General features: G+C 42.3%; 1 protein-coding gene across 2 annotated transcripts; it reads right to left on the bottom strand.

Annotated features, from left to right (window-relative positions):
• Nucleotides 1–1,195: 1,195 nt before the first annotated feature.
• Nucleotides 1,196–12,755, bottom strand: LOC106610386 (E3 ubiquitin ligase TRAF3IP2). Of its 2 annotated transcripts, none has more exons than XM_014209744.2 (10): nt 12,503–12,755; nt 12,037–12,107; nt 9,488–10,134; nt 6,135–6,180; nt 3,430–3,500; nt 2,994–3,091; nt 2,833–2,901; nt 2,554–2,670; nt 2,362–2,436; nt 1,196–1,583 (listed from the first exon to the last, which is right to left on the bottom strand). In XM_014209744.2, the coding sequence occupies exons 2-10, from the start codon at nt 12,066–12,068 to the stop codon at nt 1,461–1,463; spliced, it is 1,278 nt and encodes a 425-aa protein (XP_014065219.1). In that variant the 5' UTR covers nt 12,069–12,107; nt 12,503–12,755; the 3' UTR covers nt 1,196–1,460. The 2 variants fall into 2 exon arrangements, with proteins under 2 accessions (XP_014065219.1, XP_014065209.1); XM_014209734.2 differs by having other exon boundaries at nt 1,196–1,607.
• Between the last annotated feature and the right edge of the window lie 3,177 nt (nt 12,756–15,932).

Consider the following 15,932-nt stretch of genomic DNA (forward strand, 5'->3'; position numbering starts at 1 on the left):
CTCTGAAAAAGAGCTGATGTGGTTGGTCAAAAGAACAATTAGAGGAAAATATCAGATTTGAGCTGCCTGTATAAACACAGCCTAATATTCAACTCCCCATGGGACCATGGCACTGCAATGTTTTGAATCAAATGTCCCCCTCTCCAGTGTGGGCTAATCTACCAGCTCACATTTGTTGCATGTGTTTTAAATTTGATTGAAAACATTGGGGGCAGGGAAGTCAGATCATAGAAGTTAGGTAATCTAATGGGTCTTTCAGTCAGCAGGGAGTTGTCTCATATGTGGTTCAGCTTTGCGATGTGCCCGGAGGGGGCCCATGTTAGAACAAAAACACATTCCTGCACTACAAGAATAACAGGTATGTCACTATGGAAAAGGGCCCATGGGACATCACCTCATTGAAGATGAAATGTAAAGGGTTTAGGGTCGGGATGTCCCAAGGATCCCGTATAGCATTAACCATGTCACTCTAGGGCAGGGGGTGTCAAACTCCGTGGAGGTCCGAGTGTCTGCTGGTCTGTTACTTCCTTTCAATTATTGTCAAACGAAGACTTAGGACCTCCCCTCACCTAGTTGTCAAACTAATCTTATTAAGACCTAGATAACCAGGTGAGGGGAGGTCCTAACTAATCAATTACCTTAATCATTCAAGTACAAGGGAGGAGTGAAAACCCACAGACACTTTAGTCTCTGGAATGAGTTTGACACCTGTGATAGTGCACCATTTCAGATGCAGATATTCTTTGCCGATGGACCGAACTGTCAAAATTGTCTGTCTAGGTACTCAATCACTGCCCAGCGGGGTCTAAGTCACTATACCTGGAGTCCAACTTCGAGTCCTTTATACTTGAGTCCCAAGTCATGCTAAAAGCTGCGGTCCAACAATCTTTAAAGCAATATTTCATCAGGTAAAAAGCTAAGTAAGGCTAGACTGCTAGTACAGTAGCTATGTAACATTTGCTGTTATAGCTAGCATATTGAATCTTGCAAGAGAGAAAGACTGACAAAGTCATCACTGGTCGAGTCAGAGTCATGAAAATCGTGACTTAAGTCCAAGTCAAAATGCCTCCGTTTAAAAGAGTTTTTCCATAAGGGAAAACATTTATTTAGGAAAATAATGTTCTATTTATTCACTCATCTTGGATGCATGCAATAGTAGTTTTTTAGGGAGCAAACCAACTGAAATAAGACAGGGTAAATATCAATCAAATCCAATTTATTGCAACCTCCCTTGGCAGAATACTGCAACTGATGTTCTCAAAAGACAAGAGTATTCAGAGGTTATTGATTATGTGCTTCACAACTCCTTAGTGTCACTCAGCCATAGCTATGGAAACACAAATTCCCTAGAATAACACTAGTGCCTTCACCCCAAAAAAGGCTGGGAGTGGGACCCAGTCCTGATTGGAAAAACAGCATGACTGAACTTCACTGTAAAGTAAACCCAGCAGGCTGTGGTTCTAGAGGGGGGTGGAGACGATGGTGGGTAGCTCCCCAACAGGCGGAGGGTTGTACTTCTCCACTCTCATCAGTCGACGTAGGATGTCGTCTCTGTCCTTTGGCCAGGTGTAGACTAGAGTGTTCTGGAGCCAGGCAGGAACATGGCACTGAGTCAGACAGAAGACCTGTTTATACCTGGTTCTAACATGCAGCCTTTGTCCTGATCTTGTCCACATTCTGATTGTGCCCACACTTTTAGATAGGTGTAGATGATTAAAAGAAGCATCTGATTGTGATCAGATCTTCCTGCCCACCTCTGGAGGTAGTCAGGCACGCATTGTGTCTGGATATTGTACAAGTGTAAACGGATCTGAACAATGAAACCATTTAAATCATAATTTCCCACCCTCTAATACCATTGACAGGTGTCACCATTGACTTGTGGCATCAATAGGTGTCTTAAAATAAAGAATATATATTAATTTGAAACAATATCTGTCATATCATTTGCATACAGGGAGGGACCAGAAAATCTGGTCACAATGCAGACACAGTGGATGGAAAAGACACATTTTAATACCACGTGTGGACACATCTGAAAACGTGGGTACAATCGTTTTGCTGAGGGGGGGGACGGATCATAATAATGGCTGGAATGGAGTAAATGGAATGCTATCAAACACATGGAATTCATTCATTCCGTTCCAGCCATTACCATGAGCCCGTCCTCCCCAATTAAGGTGCCACCAACCTTTAGTGGTGTTAGCGTAAGGTATAAACAGGCTAGAGGGAGAGAGGCTGCTAGAAAGAGGGCATTGATCTTACTGAATTCAGTAAATAAGAGCTATTGTCTTTCAGTTTCCTAGTAAAGTGTTTTAGTGCTTTAAAAAAACTACATTCATTTCCACATAAGTCCCATACCTTTTTAGCTCCTGGAAACAGTATGGGAATGAATCTGAAGTTCTGGCATCCATTCTGAATGAACTCATTCTGCAGCTGTAACATAGTCACACTTTCATATCACTTTCTAGAAGTGAAGCATGAAATCAATGAAAACATTATTTTTGATAGATGATTATCATACGGTTTCTTTATGGACTGCCATAAGTTCACCTGCTTATGGATATAGACTGTGTGTAACATCCTCTCGTCTTTCTCCATATAGATATTAGCCCCCGTTACGGTCTCATGATACTTGGGACTGATAACAATGATGATAAGGTAATATTTCTGTGAAGGTGGAGATAGAAAGGATTAGCCCTCAGCCCAGGGCACTTCATGTTGACACAAGCTAACTTGACTTCATTTGTGATGTAACAGCATTGATTAAAAGGTTAAGAAGCATTTCTACCATCTTGTCAAAGTCATCTGAGGTTGAATCAGCCATTTTACCTCGTTGATGTATTTTTCCATGAAGTCAATAGCGCTAATACTGATGAGCTGTTGCTCAAATACATCCACCTGAAACCATTCAGGAAGAGAAACATCAGTAAATGTCAAGTGAAAGTCTGATTCTGAACTGTAAAAAGTGATGAGGAATAAAAGAACCTTACACTAGTGTCAAAGCCGTTGTGTCGCAGCAGGGAAACAAAGTTCATGGTCTCTTTAAAATGGTTGTCGCTGTCTCTCTCATAGGTGACAAAGACCTTTCCTAAAATAAACAAATAACATGTTACTCAATAGCACTGTGTGCTGTTAAATAGCACACAGTGTGGACCAACAGAAACACGTGTGTAATCACTCCTATTTGTATAATATCACAAACATTTTACATTTTTGTCATTTAGCAGATGCTCCTATTCAGAGCGACTTACAGTTAGTCACATTCATCTTAAGGTAGCTAGGTAAGACAACCACATATCACAATCATAGTAAGTAAAAATGTTCCTTAATAAAGCAACTATCTGCAAAGTCAGTGCTAGTAAGAAATACAAAAAATTCCATGTTGCTACTATTGGCAGTTTGTCAACCATACTGTACAGCACTTACTTTGCTCCAATGACAGCTGTGTACTACTCCCAGGTCTGTCACTTTGTCTGTGTTGGGGGACAAAGCTCTCACTGTGATGGGAGAGACAAGCCAAATCATTGTGCCAGTCAAGAACTTAATTTACACTAAGTGTAATTTACATTTACATTTTAGTCATTTAGCAGATGCTCTTCTCCAGAGCGACTTAAGTGGATTCATTTTTGTACTTTTTCCCGTACTGATCCCCGTGGGAATCAAACCCACAACCCTGGTGTTGTAAGTGTTGTAGCATCATGCTCTAACTGAGCCAATACTTTATTTATCCCTCTAGGGGAAACTGTCCAGGCAGTTATTGGCCTTTTAGATATTTGAGTTCCCACTTTCTGTTTGGTTGCTTGGACCCCTTGTCTATTGGTCTGTACTAAACCATTACCTATGATGTGTGTTCATAAGTGGAGGCTGGTGGGAGGTGCTATGGGAGGACGGGCTCATTGTAATGGATGGAATGGAATTAATGGAATGAGTCAAACGTGTGGTTTCCATACATTTGATACCGTTCCATTAATTCCATTCCATTCTTTACAATGAGCCTGTCCTCCTATAGCTCCTCCCACCAGCCTCCTGTGGTGTCCACCTTCTAGCTAACGCTGTGTTACGGCCTGTACTGTTTGTGTACGACTTCAGTGGCATGCAGAGTCCGGAACCGAAAACACGTTATTATTAAAAGCACATGCCTGTTCCAATGGAAAAAGAGTATGTTACATGTCATTGACATAATTAGATTGTCAGAACTCTTCTCTGTCGAATAATTTACAGTATGCATTCCTTAAATCATCCTCTTCAAATGGTTTGATATTGTCACGGATGTCATCGTTTACACTAGACAGTTTTTAAAATGTAACCAAGGAAGTAAAACATTGAGGGGAAGTTGTAACATCAGAGCCCGTCCAACATTTCCTCATCTCCCACCCCTTCTAATGTGACTATCCCTGATGCTTCTCCCTCTTTTTCCCCTGCCCTGCTACAAAGTTTCCCCCTGCAGGCAGTCACTGAGTCAGAGTTCCTAAAGGAGCTCCTTAAACTTGACCCCAAAAATACCCTTTCTTCTTTAAGGTTGTTGCCCCTATCATCACCAAGCCTGTCTCCTTTCTGGGGAGGTTCCCTTTGCTTGGAAGGCAGCCACAGTTTGTCCTTTATTTAAAGGGGGAGATCAAGCTGATCCTAACTGTCATAGGCCTAGTTCTATTTTGCCCTGTTTATCAAAAGTGTTGGAAAAACTTGTCAATTATCAACTGACTGGCTTTCTTGATGTCTATAGCATTCTCTCTGGTATGCAATCTGGTTTCCACTCCGGTTATGGATGTGTCACTGCAACCTTAAAGGTAATCAATGATGTCACCATTGCCCTTGATTCTAAGCAATGTTGTGTTGCTATTTTTATTGACTTGGCCAAAGCTTTTGATATACGGTAGACCATTTCATTCTTGTGGGCTGACTAAGGAGTATTGGTGTCTCTGAGGGGCATTTGGCCTGGTTTGCTAACTACCTCTCTCAAAGAGTGCAGTGTATAAAGTCAGAAAATCTGCTGTCTCAGCCACTGCCTGTCACCAAGGGAGTACCCCAAGGCTTGATCCTAGGCCCCACGCTCTTCTCAATTTACATCAACAACATTACTCAGACAGTAGGAAGCGCTCTCATCCATTTATATGCAGATGATACAGTCATACTCAGCTGGTCCCTCCCCAGATTTTGTGTTAAAAACTCTACAACAAAGCTTTCTTAGTGTCCAACAAGCTTTCTCTGTCCTTAACCTTGTTCTGAACACCTCCAAAACAAAGGTCTTGTGGTTTGGTAAGAAGAATACCCCTCTTCCCACAGGTGTTATTACTACCTCTGAGGGTTTAGAGCATGAGGTAGTCACCTCAAACAAGTACTTGGGAGTATGGCTAGATGGTGCACTGTACTTCTCTCAGCACATATCAAAGCTGCAGGCTAAAGTTAAATCTCTTTCACCCCAGCTGCCAAACTAACCCTGATTCAGATGACCATCCTACCCATACTAGATTACGGAGACGTAATTTATAGATCGGCAGGTAAGGGTGCTCTCGAGCCGCTAGATGTTCTTTACCATTCGACCATCAGATTTGCCACCAATGCTCCTTATAGGACACATCACTGCACTCTAACCTCCTCTGTAATCTGGTCATCTCTATATACCCATCGCAAGACCCACTGGTTGATGCTTATTTATGAAACCCTCTTAGGCCTCACTCACCCCTATCTGAGTTATCTACTGCAGCCCTCATCCTCCACATACAACACCCGTTCTGCCAGTCACATTCTGTTAAAGGTCCCCAAAGCACACACATCCCTGGGTCGCTCGTCTTTTCAGTTCGCTGCAGCTAGCAACCGGAACGAGCTGCAACAAACACTCAAACTGGGCAGTTTTATCTCAATCTCTTCATTCGAAGACTCAATCATGGACACTGACGATTGTGGCTGCTTTGTGTGATGTATTGTTGTCTCTACCTTCTTGCCTTTTGTGCTGTTGACTGTGCCCAATAATGTTTGTACCATGTTTTGTGCTGCTACCATGTTTTTGTTATGTTGCGTTGCTATCATGCTGTGTTGTCATGTGTTGCTGCCTTGCTATGTTGTCTTTGTTGTGATGTGTTTTGTCCTATATTTATATTGTATTTGTTAGATGGGTTAGTTAGACAACTCACCTTTGAGTGGTGCCAGCTGCATCTTGATGTCTGCAGTGGTCCGGACCTGATACGACACCAATATATTATTTTATTAAAAAAATACCAGTCAAAAGTTTGGACACACCTACTCATTCAAGGGTTTTTACATTGTAGAATAATAGTGAAGACATCAAAACTATAAAATAACACAAAAAAAGTGTTAAACAAATCACAATATATTTTATATCTGAGATCCTTCAAAGTAGCCCCCCTTTGCCTTGATGACAGCTTTGCACACCATTTGCATTCTCTCAATAAGCTTCATGAGGTAGTCACCTGGAATGCATTTCAATTAACAGGTGTGTCTTGTTAAAAGTTAATTTGTGGAATTTCTTTCCTTCTTAATACATTTAAGCCAATCAGTTGTGTTGTGACAAGGTATGGGTTGTATACAGAGGATAGCCCTATTTGGTAAAAACCAAGTCCATATTATGGCATGAACAGCTGAATTAAGCAAAGACAAACAACAGTCCATCATTACTTTAAGACATGAAGGTCAGTCAATCAGGAAGATTAAGAACTTTGAAGGTTTCTTCAAGTGCAGTTGCAAAAAACCATCAAGCACTATGATGAAACTGGCTCTTATGAGGACCCCCCACAGGAAATGAAGACCCAGAGTTACCTCTGCTGCAAAGGATAAGTTCATTAGTTACCAGCCTTAGAAATTGCATCCCAAATATATGCTTCAGAGTTCAAGTAACAGACATCTCAACATCAACTGTTCAGAGGAGACTGCGTGAAATCAGGCCTTCATGGTCGAATTGCTACAAAGAAACCACTACTAAACCACACCAATAATAAGAAGAGACTTGCTTGGGCCAAGAAACACGAGCAATGGACATTAGACTGTCCATTGCTCGTGTCCTTTGGTCTGATGAGTCCAAATTTTAGATTTTTGGTTCCAACTGCCGTGTCTTTGTGAGATGCAGAGTAGATGATCTCAGCATGTGTGGTTCCCACCGTGAAGCATGGAGAAGGAGGTGGTGTGATGGTGCTTTGCTGGTGACACTATATTTATTTAGAATTCAAGGCACACCTCACCAGCATGGCTACCACAGCATTCTGCAGCGATACGCCATCCCATCTGGTTTGCGCTTAGTGAGACTATCATTTGTTTTTCAACAGGACAATGACTCAAAACACACCTCCAGGCTGTGTAAGGGCTATTTGACCAAAAAGGAGAGTGATGGAGTTTTGCATCAGATGACCTGGCCTCCACCGCAGAGTGAAGGAAAAGCAGCCAACAAGTGCTCAGCATATGTGGGAACTCCTTAAAAACTGTTGGAAAAGCATTCCAGGTGAAGTTGGTTGAGAGAATGCCAAGAGTGTTGCAAAGCTGTCATCAAGGCAAAGGGTGGCTATTTTGAACAATCTAAAATATATTTGGATTTGTTTAACACTTTTTTAGTTACTACATGATTCCATATGTGTTATTTCACAGTTTTGATGTCTTCACTATTATTCTACAATGTAGAAAATAGTAAAAATAAAGATATTATTATTGCTCCTTAATAATTTGTTATATTTCGATTTTTTTCCCCTTAAAACTGCATTGTTGGTTAAGGGCTTCTAAGTAAGCATTTCACTGTAATGTCTACACCTGTTGTATTCGGCGCATGTGACAAAAACAATTTCATATTGACCAGTGGAGGCTCTTCAGTCGTAAAAATAAAGAAAACCCCTTGAATGAGTAGGTGTCCAAACTTTTGACTGGTACTAATTATTTTTGTAGACATAAATGCTTACACACACACACACATTATGTAAGCACTTATGTTTATTATTTGTAACTATATATATATATATATATATATATATATATATATATATATATATATATATATATATAGTAACAAATACATACAAAGAGTATCATTTTAATTGTCATTGGCTAGGTTTCCATCCAATTGATGAGAAATTTCCATGGGAATATTCTAAAACCCACATGAAACAATAACAGCATTTTCCCACCAGAGATGTGTTTCCATCAAATTGACTTGTTTGCGGATAAAATGCTGTGCGTTATGACGTAGTGCACATGAAAGTAACTTTTGCGGTTAAATTTCCATGTACCGAATAAAGTACAAGTTAAATAGGTTTCCATCGCATTTTCAACTCTACTGTTGGTTTTGTCACCATTTTTGACGGGTTATATAGTGAATATGCACACTACACTGGTCTTGGCACACGCACTGCACTCTAGGCAACAACTCGCAGATACAGTGCGGGTATGGCCTACATGAGATTATTATGGACAAAATAGCAAGATTATTGTTATTTGTCAAACGGCAGGAAAGCATCGATGATCTTGTCACCAGAAAATGTTTTAATGGAAAGGAGCATCAAGCTCATCACCTAGCACTTTCACCACCCTGTGAAATTCATCATAATGTATTTCATCTGTAGCTAGGAGTCATAGTGGGAGGACCACACGATGTCAACGCGTCACTCCAACTTTACTTCCATATGTGCAAATATTGATCTAATAGCCATCATAAGGCGCCTCCATCACTATTTCTCGCGTTATACATTTTTACCGACTCAAAAAGATCCCACCTTGTCTAGCGTATTTTGTTTTGTCGACATTTGGAAAGTTTACTGTCAAATTTGTTGTTTCCATCAGGCCTGTCATGACATGTTTTATCTAACATGTACTTCACTCGCATAAAAAAAGGTTGGATGGGAACCTGTTTATAGACAGAATATGTTGCTGCATGCACTGTGGATGATCTAACACTTTAGGAGGTGGAAGGACAACATATGAGTGCCTCTGAGGAATAGGATGCCACATATGGCCTGGGATGCTTGTGACATACACTGAGTGTACCAAACATTAAGAACACCTGCTCTTTCCATGACATAGACTGACCAGGCTAATCCAGGTGAAAACTATGATCCCTTATTGATGTCACCTGTTAAATCCACTTCAAGCAGTGGGAGACAAGTTACAGGGGATGAGACAGGTTAAAGAAGGATTTTTAAGCCTAGAGTTGTGCCATTTAGAGGATGAATGGGCAAGACAACAGGGTATGGTAGTAGGTGCCAGGCGCACCGGTTTGTGTCAAGAACTGCAACGCTGCTGGGTTTTTTCACGCTCAACCGTTTCCCGTGTGTATCAAGAATGGTCCACCACCCAAAGGACATCCAGCCAACTTGACACAATTGTGGGACGCACTGGAGTCAACATGGGTCAGAATTCCTGTGGAATACTTTCGACACCTTGCAGCGTCCATGGCCCGACGAATTGAGGCTGTTCTGAGGGAGAAAGGGGGGTGCAACTCAATATACTAAATATAGTTTTACCCCCCCATATGACTGGAACTGGAACTCACCATAGTAGGGTGGACGGTAACTTGGCCTTGGAACGAGCTGTAGGACACGGCCCATTCCGAGCCCCTGTGCAGGGCACTGTGCACAGCAGACCGGGCCCTGGGTTGGATAGGGGTACGGGGGAAGGAAAGGGTAGCGGAGGGCAGCCTCTGGTGGGCAGGAGAGCAGAGAGTACGGCTGCTCCAGGCTACTGATGCTGGGGCTGTATCGCCCAGGGAGTGAGTGATGATAGCCCTCCTCTACTGGGCAACTGGCAAAGTCTGCACAGTGGGGGTATGAGTAGGATGGCAGGCTGTCTGGGTATGGCCCTCCAGTGCGTCCGTCGCTGCTGTTGGCAACGCTGGATTTCAACCAGGCGTACCTCTGGTGGTCCAGGGCACTCAGACACATCTCTTCCTGTCCGGGGTAGGGTGTCTGGGGGCTGTAGCCAGCACATAGTCCCTGGGGTGGCCAGTTTGGGCTGGATCTTGACGGTGGTTCTTCTTGGCTGCCGTATGGCTCTCTATTGGCCATCCTGCTCTGGCTGAGGACTTCTGGATAATTGAGTTGACTCTGGGGTCTTAAGCGTAGGGCACTAGATATGGATACGTCACTCATTGTCTCATCATTCTCCTCACACTGACTGTGGCTGTCCAGCAGGGGAGGGGGTCTACAGAGAGTGAAGAGACAAGTCAAACAACAGTGAATAACCTAGAACAGGGATGGGCCACTTTGATTGGGGTGGGGACCACAAAAAATCTGAACTCATCATGAGGGGCCGCAGTGGTTCACAGGTCTGCGTTCCCACATGAATACAGAGCCGGCCCTAAGTTACATTTTGTTGCCCCCCCCCCCACCACCACCTTGCGGGCAAAACATTTTACTGGCTCCCCTCTTGACAGCAGAGAGAATACAAGTTTTAGAATTAAATTCCTGTAATTCTACTCATTTTGCCATGAGGCGGAGAGAAGATTTGGCAATTTATACTGTAACTCATTTCCTATAATTCAACACATTTTGCCATGGGGCAGAGAGGAATATTTGCAGTTTTTAATATGATATCTGAATGACAGTGACTAACAAAATCAATGGGGGCTTTCCGGTCGGTAATTTGACCATGATTACTAGAAGTTTAGATAGTCTCTCCAGCTAATTTACCAGTCTAAAAAATGGTAGCTGACATGGGATAATTGACTGACTGTCAGTGACAGGCATAACAAGTGAAAAACTGCTGATGCACAATGAAATTTCAAACTTGCACCTTGTGAATTCTACTATTCTAATTGGGGCCAGTTACCCATCCCCGACCTAGAAAATACTCCATAGTGAAATGCCAGTGAATGACAGCTCTCAAATACAGTGCCTTCAGAAAGTATTCATACCTATTGACTTATTCCACATTTTGTGTTACAGCCTGAATTCAAAATGAATTAAATTGACTGAGTCAATACTTATTATTTAGGCTTGCCATAACAAAGGGGTTAAATATACTGAACAAAAATATTTAAAAAATGCAACATGCACCAATTTCAACGATTTTAGTGAGATACAGTTCGGAAATCAGTCACTTGAAATAAATAAATTAGGCTCTAATCTATGGATTTCACATGACAGGGCAGGGGTGCAGCCAGTTGGGAACCAGGCCCACCCAATCAGAACTAGTTTTTCCCCACAAAAAGGCTTTATTACAGACAAAAATATGCCTCAGTTTCATCAGCTGTCCGGGTGGCTGGTCTCAGATCATCCCGCAGGTGAAGAAGCCGGATGTGGAGGTCCTGGGCTGGCGTGGTTACACGTGGTCTGTGGTTGTGTGGCCAGTTGGACATACTGACAAATTCTCTAAAATGACTTTGGACGTGGCTTATGGTAGAGAAATGAACATTCAATTCTCTGGCAACAGCTCTGGTGGACATTCCTGCAGTCAGCATGACAATTGCACGCTCCCTCAAAACTTGAGACATCTGTGGCTTTGTGTTGTGTGACAACTGCACATTTTAGAATTGCCTTTTATCGTCCCCAGCACAAGGTGCACCTGTGTAATGGTCATGCTGTTTAATCAGCTTCTTGATATGCCACGTCAGTCAGGTGGATGGATTATCTTGTCAAAGGAGAAATGCTCACTAACATGGATGTAAACAAATTTGTGCACAAAATTAGAAAAATAATATTTTGTGTGTATGGAACATTTCTGGGATATTTTATTTCAGCTCATGAAATCAACACTTTTCATGTTGTGTTTATGTTTTTGTTCAGTATACTTATTGACTCGACATTTCAGCTTTACATTTTTTATGAATTTGTAAAAATGACAACAAATGTAATTCTACTTTCACATTATGGGCTAGTGACAAATCTAAATTGATCCATTTTACATTCAGTCTGTAACGCAACAACATGTGGAAAAGGTCAAGGGGCGTGAATACTTTCTGAAGGCACTGTGAGAGTTATGTGGTGATCTTTATCATCAACCGAGTAACTACCACACAACTGTTCAAAGCCTTCTGCACTGTAATTAATAGAAGCCATTTTGCTACAGTAAGCAACGTGTCGTGCGAGCTTGTGAGGCGATTACCTTGGAGATGCACTTTGCAGAGAGGGTAACATCACTCACTTATTCCAAGGACACCAAAGGATTTCACAAACCTGTCATTAAAATTATTACTGAGACCCCAGCGAAAGAGTTACAGGTCAAACCACAAACAAAACAAAAAAGTGTCTAGGCAACAGGTTTTACAATGCACGCTTGGATATGCAGAACAACATCTTCAGGCTACTGGTGTATCTGGTAAGATACAGAAATACCTACTTTTCACATCTAGTTTTGTAGCTCAGGAAAAAGAATAGCTAAGAAAAAGTTTAAGTGACTTCTACCTAGGAATATGCTTACGATTGACTATGAGTATGAATGTTGCATAAATATGAATAATTTTTTCTGATGTATTAACTTTGACCACATCAGCCTAAAACGGACACAAAACAAAGGCAAGGTAAAGAAGAAAAACAACAAGATGTTATGCAGTCAAAGAAAGCGAACTTACCTTAGGAAGGATTCAAGGTAGGAATGACAGGTTATGACTCTGTCATGAAAAATGTGCGTTTACTTCTCTTTTTACACTTTCCTCTTTTTACTTCCATATATTTACCAAACTCTACATAACAATTTACATTCCTAACCGGATGAAATCTTTATTAAGTTCCGACGAGCGCACTGTGCGTTTTGAGACAACGGAGTATTCACGAACAGCCCCGTCCGCGCTCCGGAGGTACACCGCCCTTTCTCCCAAGCCCCGCCCATCCCGCGTTGGACGTCAAATAAGATTGTGAAACCTATTTGAGATACAAAACAACACACAACAACATTGTAGGAGCTATTTATCATGTTTTGTCTAATATCTATTAATTCCCAATATTTGCATATGAATACAAACGATGTAGAGTTCAGTTTGCATGTCTATAGACAAACATATAAGATATTGAGGTGTAGACAGGCCATTTAAAATCAGCACACAAGCTACAAATGTGCTTTACTGCAGGGCCCATACAGCACTCTGCCATGGCTTGGATGGGCAGTCGGGGAAAAGCTGTGTTTATATGACGAAGTGTATAGAGCTTTATGTAACATTGACAAACTTGAAAGATGGATTATGAAGAAATCACTTCCATTTCCTGTTGGTACAATTTTCAGTTTATGTTACAAAACAAGCAAAACAAAATAAGTGCAAAGAATCTTTGTACCATCTAAACCGCTGTGAAATGTATTTTCAATAACCAAAAATATTGTATTTTCAACTTTTTGAAACTGGTGTACAAAACCGAAAGTAAAATACACAAAAACGAAATTTAAGAACGGGAAGCATAAAAATAGTGCACATAGAACATATCTTCCACTTCATAGACTTGCTTTCAATGCGAATTATAAATCTATAACTCATATTTCTATGTGCATTTGGTCAGGCCGCTCAAAAAGTTACATATTGCAGCTTTAACAGTGATGTTGAACTGTAAAGATCTTTGAATCTCATTGTGGCATTGTACTCAGCTCAACTCATAATGAGACTTGAAAGAGCTCTAACGCTGGTTGCAACCTGGACTCAGTGGTAGACGTAACATAGTAAAAGGATTTCCGTGACATTCAAATTAGTATGATATGTTACATTTGGTATTGTACATGCACTGTATATACAAAAGTTTGTGGACACCCCTTCAAATTAGTGGATTTGGCCATTTCAGCCACACAATCTCCATAGACAAACATTGGCAGTAGAATGACCTTACTGAAGAGCTCAGTGACTTTCAACGTGGCACCGTCATAGGATGCCACCTTTCCAACAAGTCAGTTCGTCAAATGTCAGCCCTGCTAGTGCAGCCCTGGTCAACTATAAGTGCATCAAAAATCCTGAAATTTCCAGCCCTAACTATAACATTTTCCGACAAGATAGAACTGCCAAAAGGGGGCAGAGTTGCAATCTACTGCAGAGATCTGTCAGACCTATAACTATCCTACCTTTCTAAGGTCTTCGAAAGCCAAGTTAACAAACAGATCACCAACCACTTCGAATCCCACCGTACCTTCTCCGCTATGCAATCTGGTTTCCGAACTGGCCATGGGTGCAGCCATGCTCAAGGTCCTGAACGATATCATAGCTGCCATTGATAAGAGACAATACGGTGCAGCTGTATTCATCAACCTGGCCAAGGCTTTCGACTCTGTCAATCACCACTTCTTATCGGCAGACTCAACAGCCTTGGTTTCTCTAATAATTGACTCGCCTGGTTCACCAACTACTTCTCAGATAGAGTTCAGTGTGTCAAATTGGAGGGCCTGTTGTCCGGACCTCTGGCAGTCTCTATGGGGGTGCCACAGGGCTAAATTTTTTCTCTGTATACATCAATGATGGCGCTCTTGCTGCTGGTGATTCTCTGATCCACCTCTATGCAGATGACACCATTCTGTATACATCTGCCACTTACATTTTACATTTTAGTCATTTAGCAGACGCTCTTATCCAGAGCGACATACAGTAGTGAATGCATACATTTCATATAATTTTTTCCCGTGGGAATCGAACCCACAACCCTGATGTTGCAAACACCATGCTCTACCAACTGAGCCACACGGGACCCCACTTCTTTGGACACAGTGCTAACAAACCTCCAAACGAGCTTCAACGCCATACAACACTCCTTCCGTGGCCTCCAACTGCTTTTAAATGCTAGTAAAACTAAGTGCATGCTCGTCAACCGATTGCTGCCCGCACCCTCCCACCCGACTAGCATCACTACTCTGGACGGTTCTGACCTAGAATATGTGGACAACTACAAATACCTAGGTGTCTGGTTAGACTGTAAACTCTCCTTCCAGACTCACATTAAGCATCTCCAATCCAAAATTTAATCTAGAATTGGCTTCCTATTTCACAACAAATCCTCCTTCACTCATGCCGCCAAACATACCCTTGTAAAACTGACTATCCTACCGATCCTTGACTTCGGCGTTGTTATTTACAAAATAGCCCCCATATACAACCCAGCACTGCGACCTTTATGCTCTCGTTGGCTGGCCCTCGCTACATATTCATTGCCAAACCCACTGGCTCCAGGTCATCTATAAGTCTTTGCTAGGTAAAGCCCCGCCTTATCTCAGCTCACTGGTCACCATAGCAACATCCACCCATATCACGCGCTCCAGCAGGTATATTGCACTGGTCATCCCCAAAGCCAACACTTACTTTGGCCGCCTTTCCTTCCAGTTCTCTGCTGCCAATGACTGGAACAAATTGCAAACATATCTGAAGCTGGAGTCTTATATCTCCCTTTCTAACTTTAAGCATCAGCTGTCAGAGCTACTTACCGATCACTGTACCTGTACACGGCCAATCTGTAAATAGCACACACGACTACCTCATCCCCATATTATAACTTACCCTCTTGCTCTTTTGCACCCCAGTATCTCTACTTGCACATCATCATCTGCACATATATCACTGCACCATCTGTGGTCGGAGAGGATACACGGCCGACCGGTGCTGGAGGAGTCAGTCTGGGAGTCGAGAGGGCAGGCAGAACACTTCTCGGTCACCCCAGGTGAGTCAGCATCAAACTCACCCAGAACCCCCTGTCGGTCACATGTTCGTTGAAATTGTTTTTTCAGATTTTTTTCCCTCTTCCCAGCATAGGGCGCTAGTCGATTCAGGCGCAGCTGGGAACTTTATGGATCACGGACTCGCCATTAAGCTGGGTATTCCGCTAGTGCCGATAGATCCCCCCTTCCCCGTGCACTCCCTAGATAGCCGGCCATTAGGGTCAGGGTTGGTCAGGGAGGCCACGGTTCCACTGGACATGGTAACGCAGGGGAATCATAAGGAACGGATTAGTCTCTTCCTTATCGACTCACCTGGGTTTCCGGTGGTGCTGGGGGTTCCCTGCCTGGCTAGTCACAATCCCCGGTTTTCGTGGAGACAGGGGGTT

The sequence above is a fragment of the Salmo salar genome, chromosome ssa01, assembly GCF_905237065.1.
Source record: "Salmo salar chromosome ssa01, Ssal_v3.1, whole genome shotgun sequence".
In the NCBI taxonomy this organism is placed as follows: domain Eukaryota; kingdom Metazoa; phylum Chordata; class Actinopteri; order Salmoniformes; family Salmonidae; genus Salmo; species Salmo salar.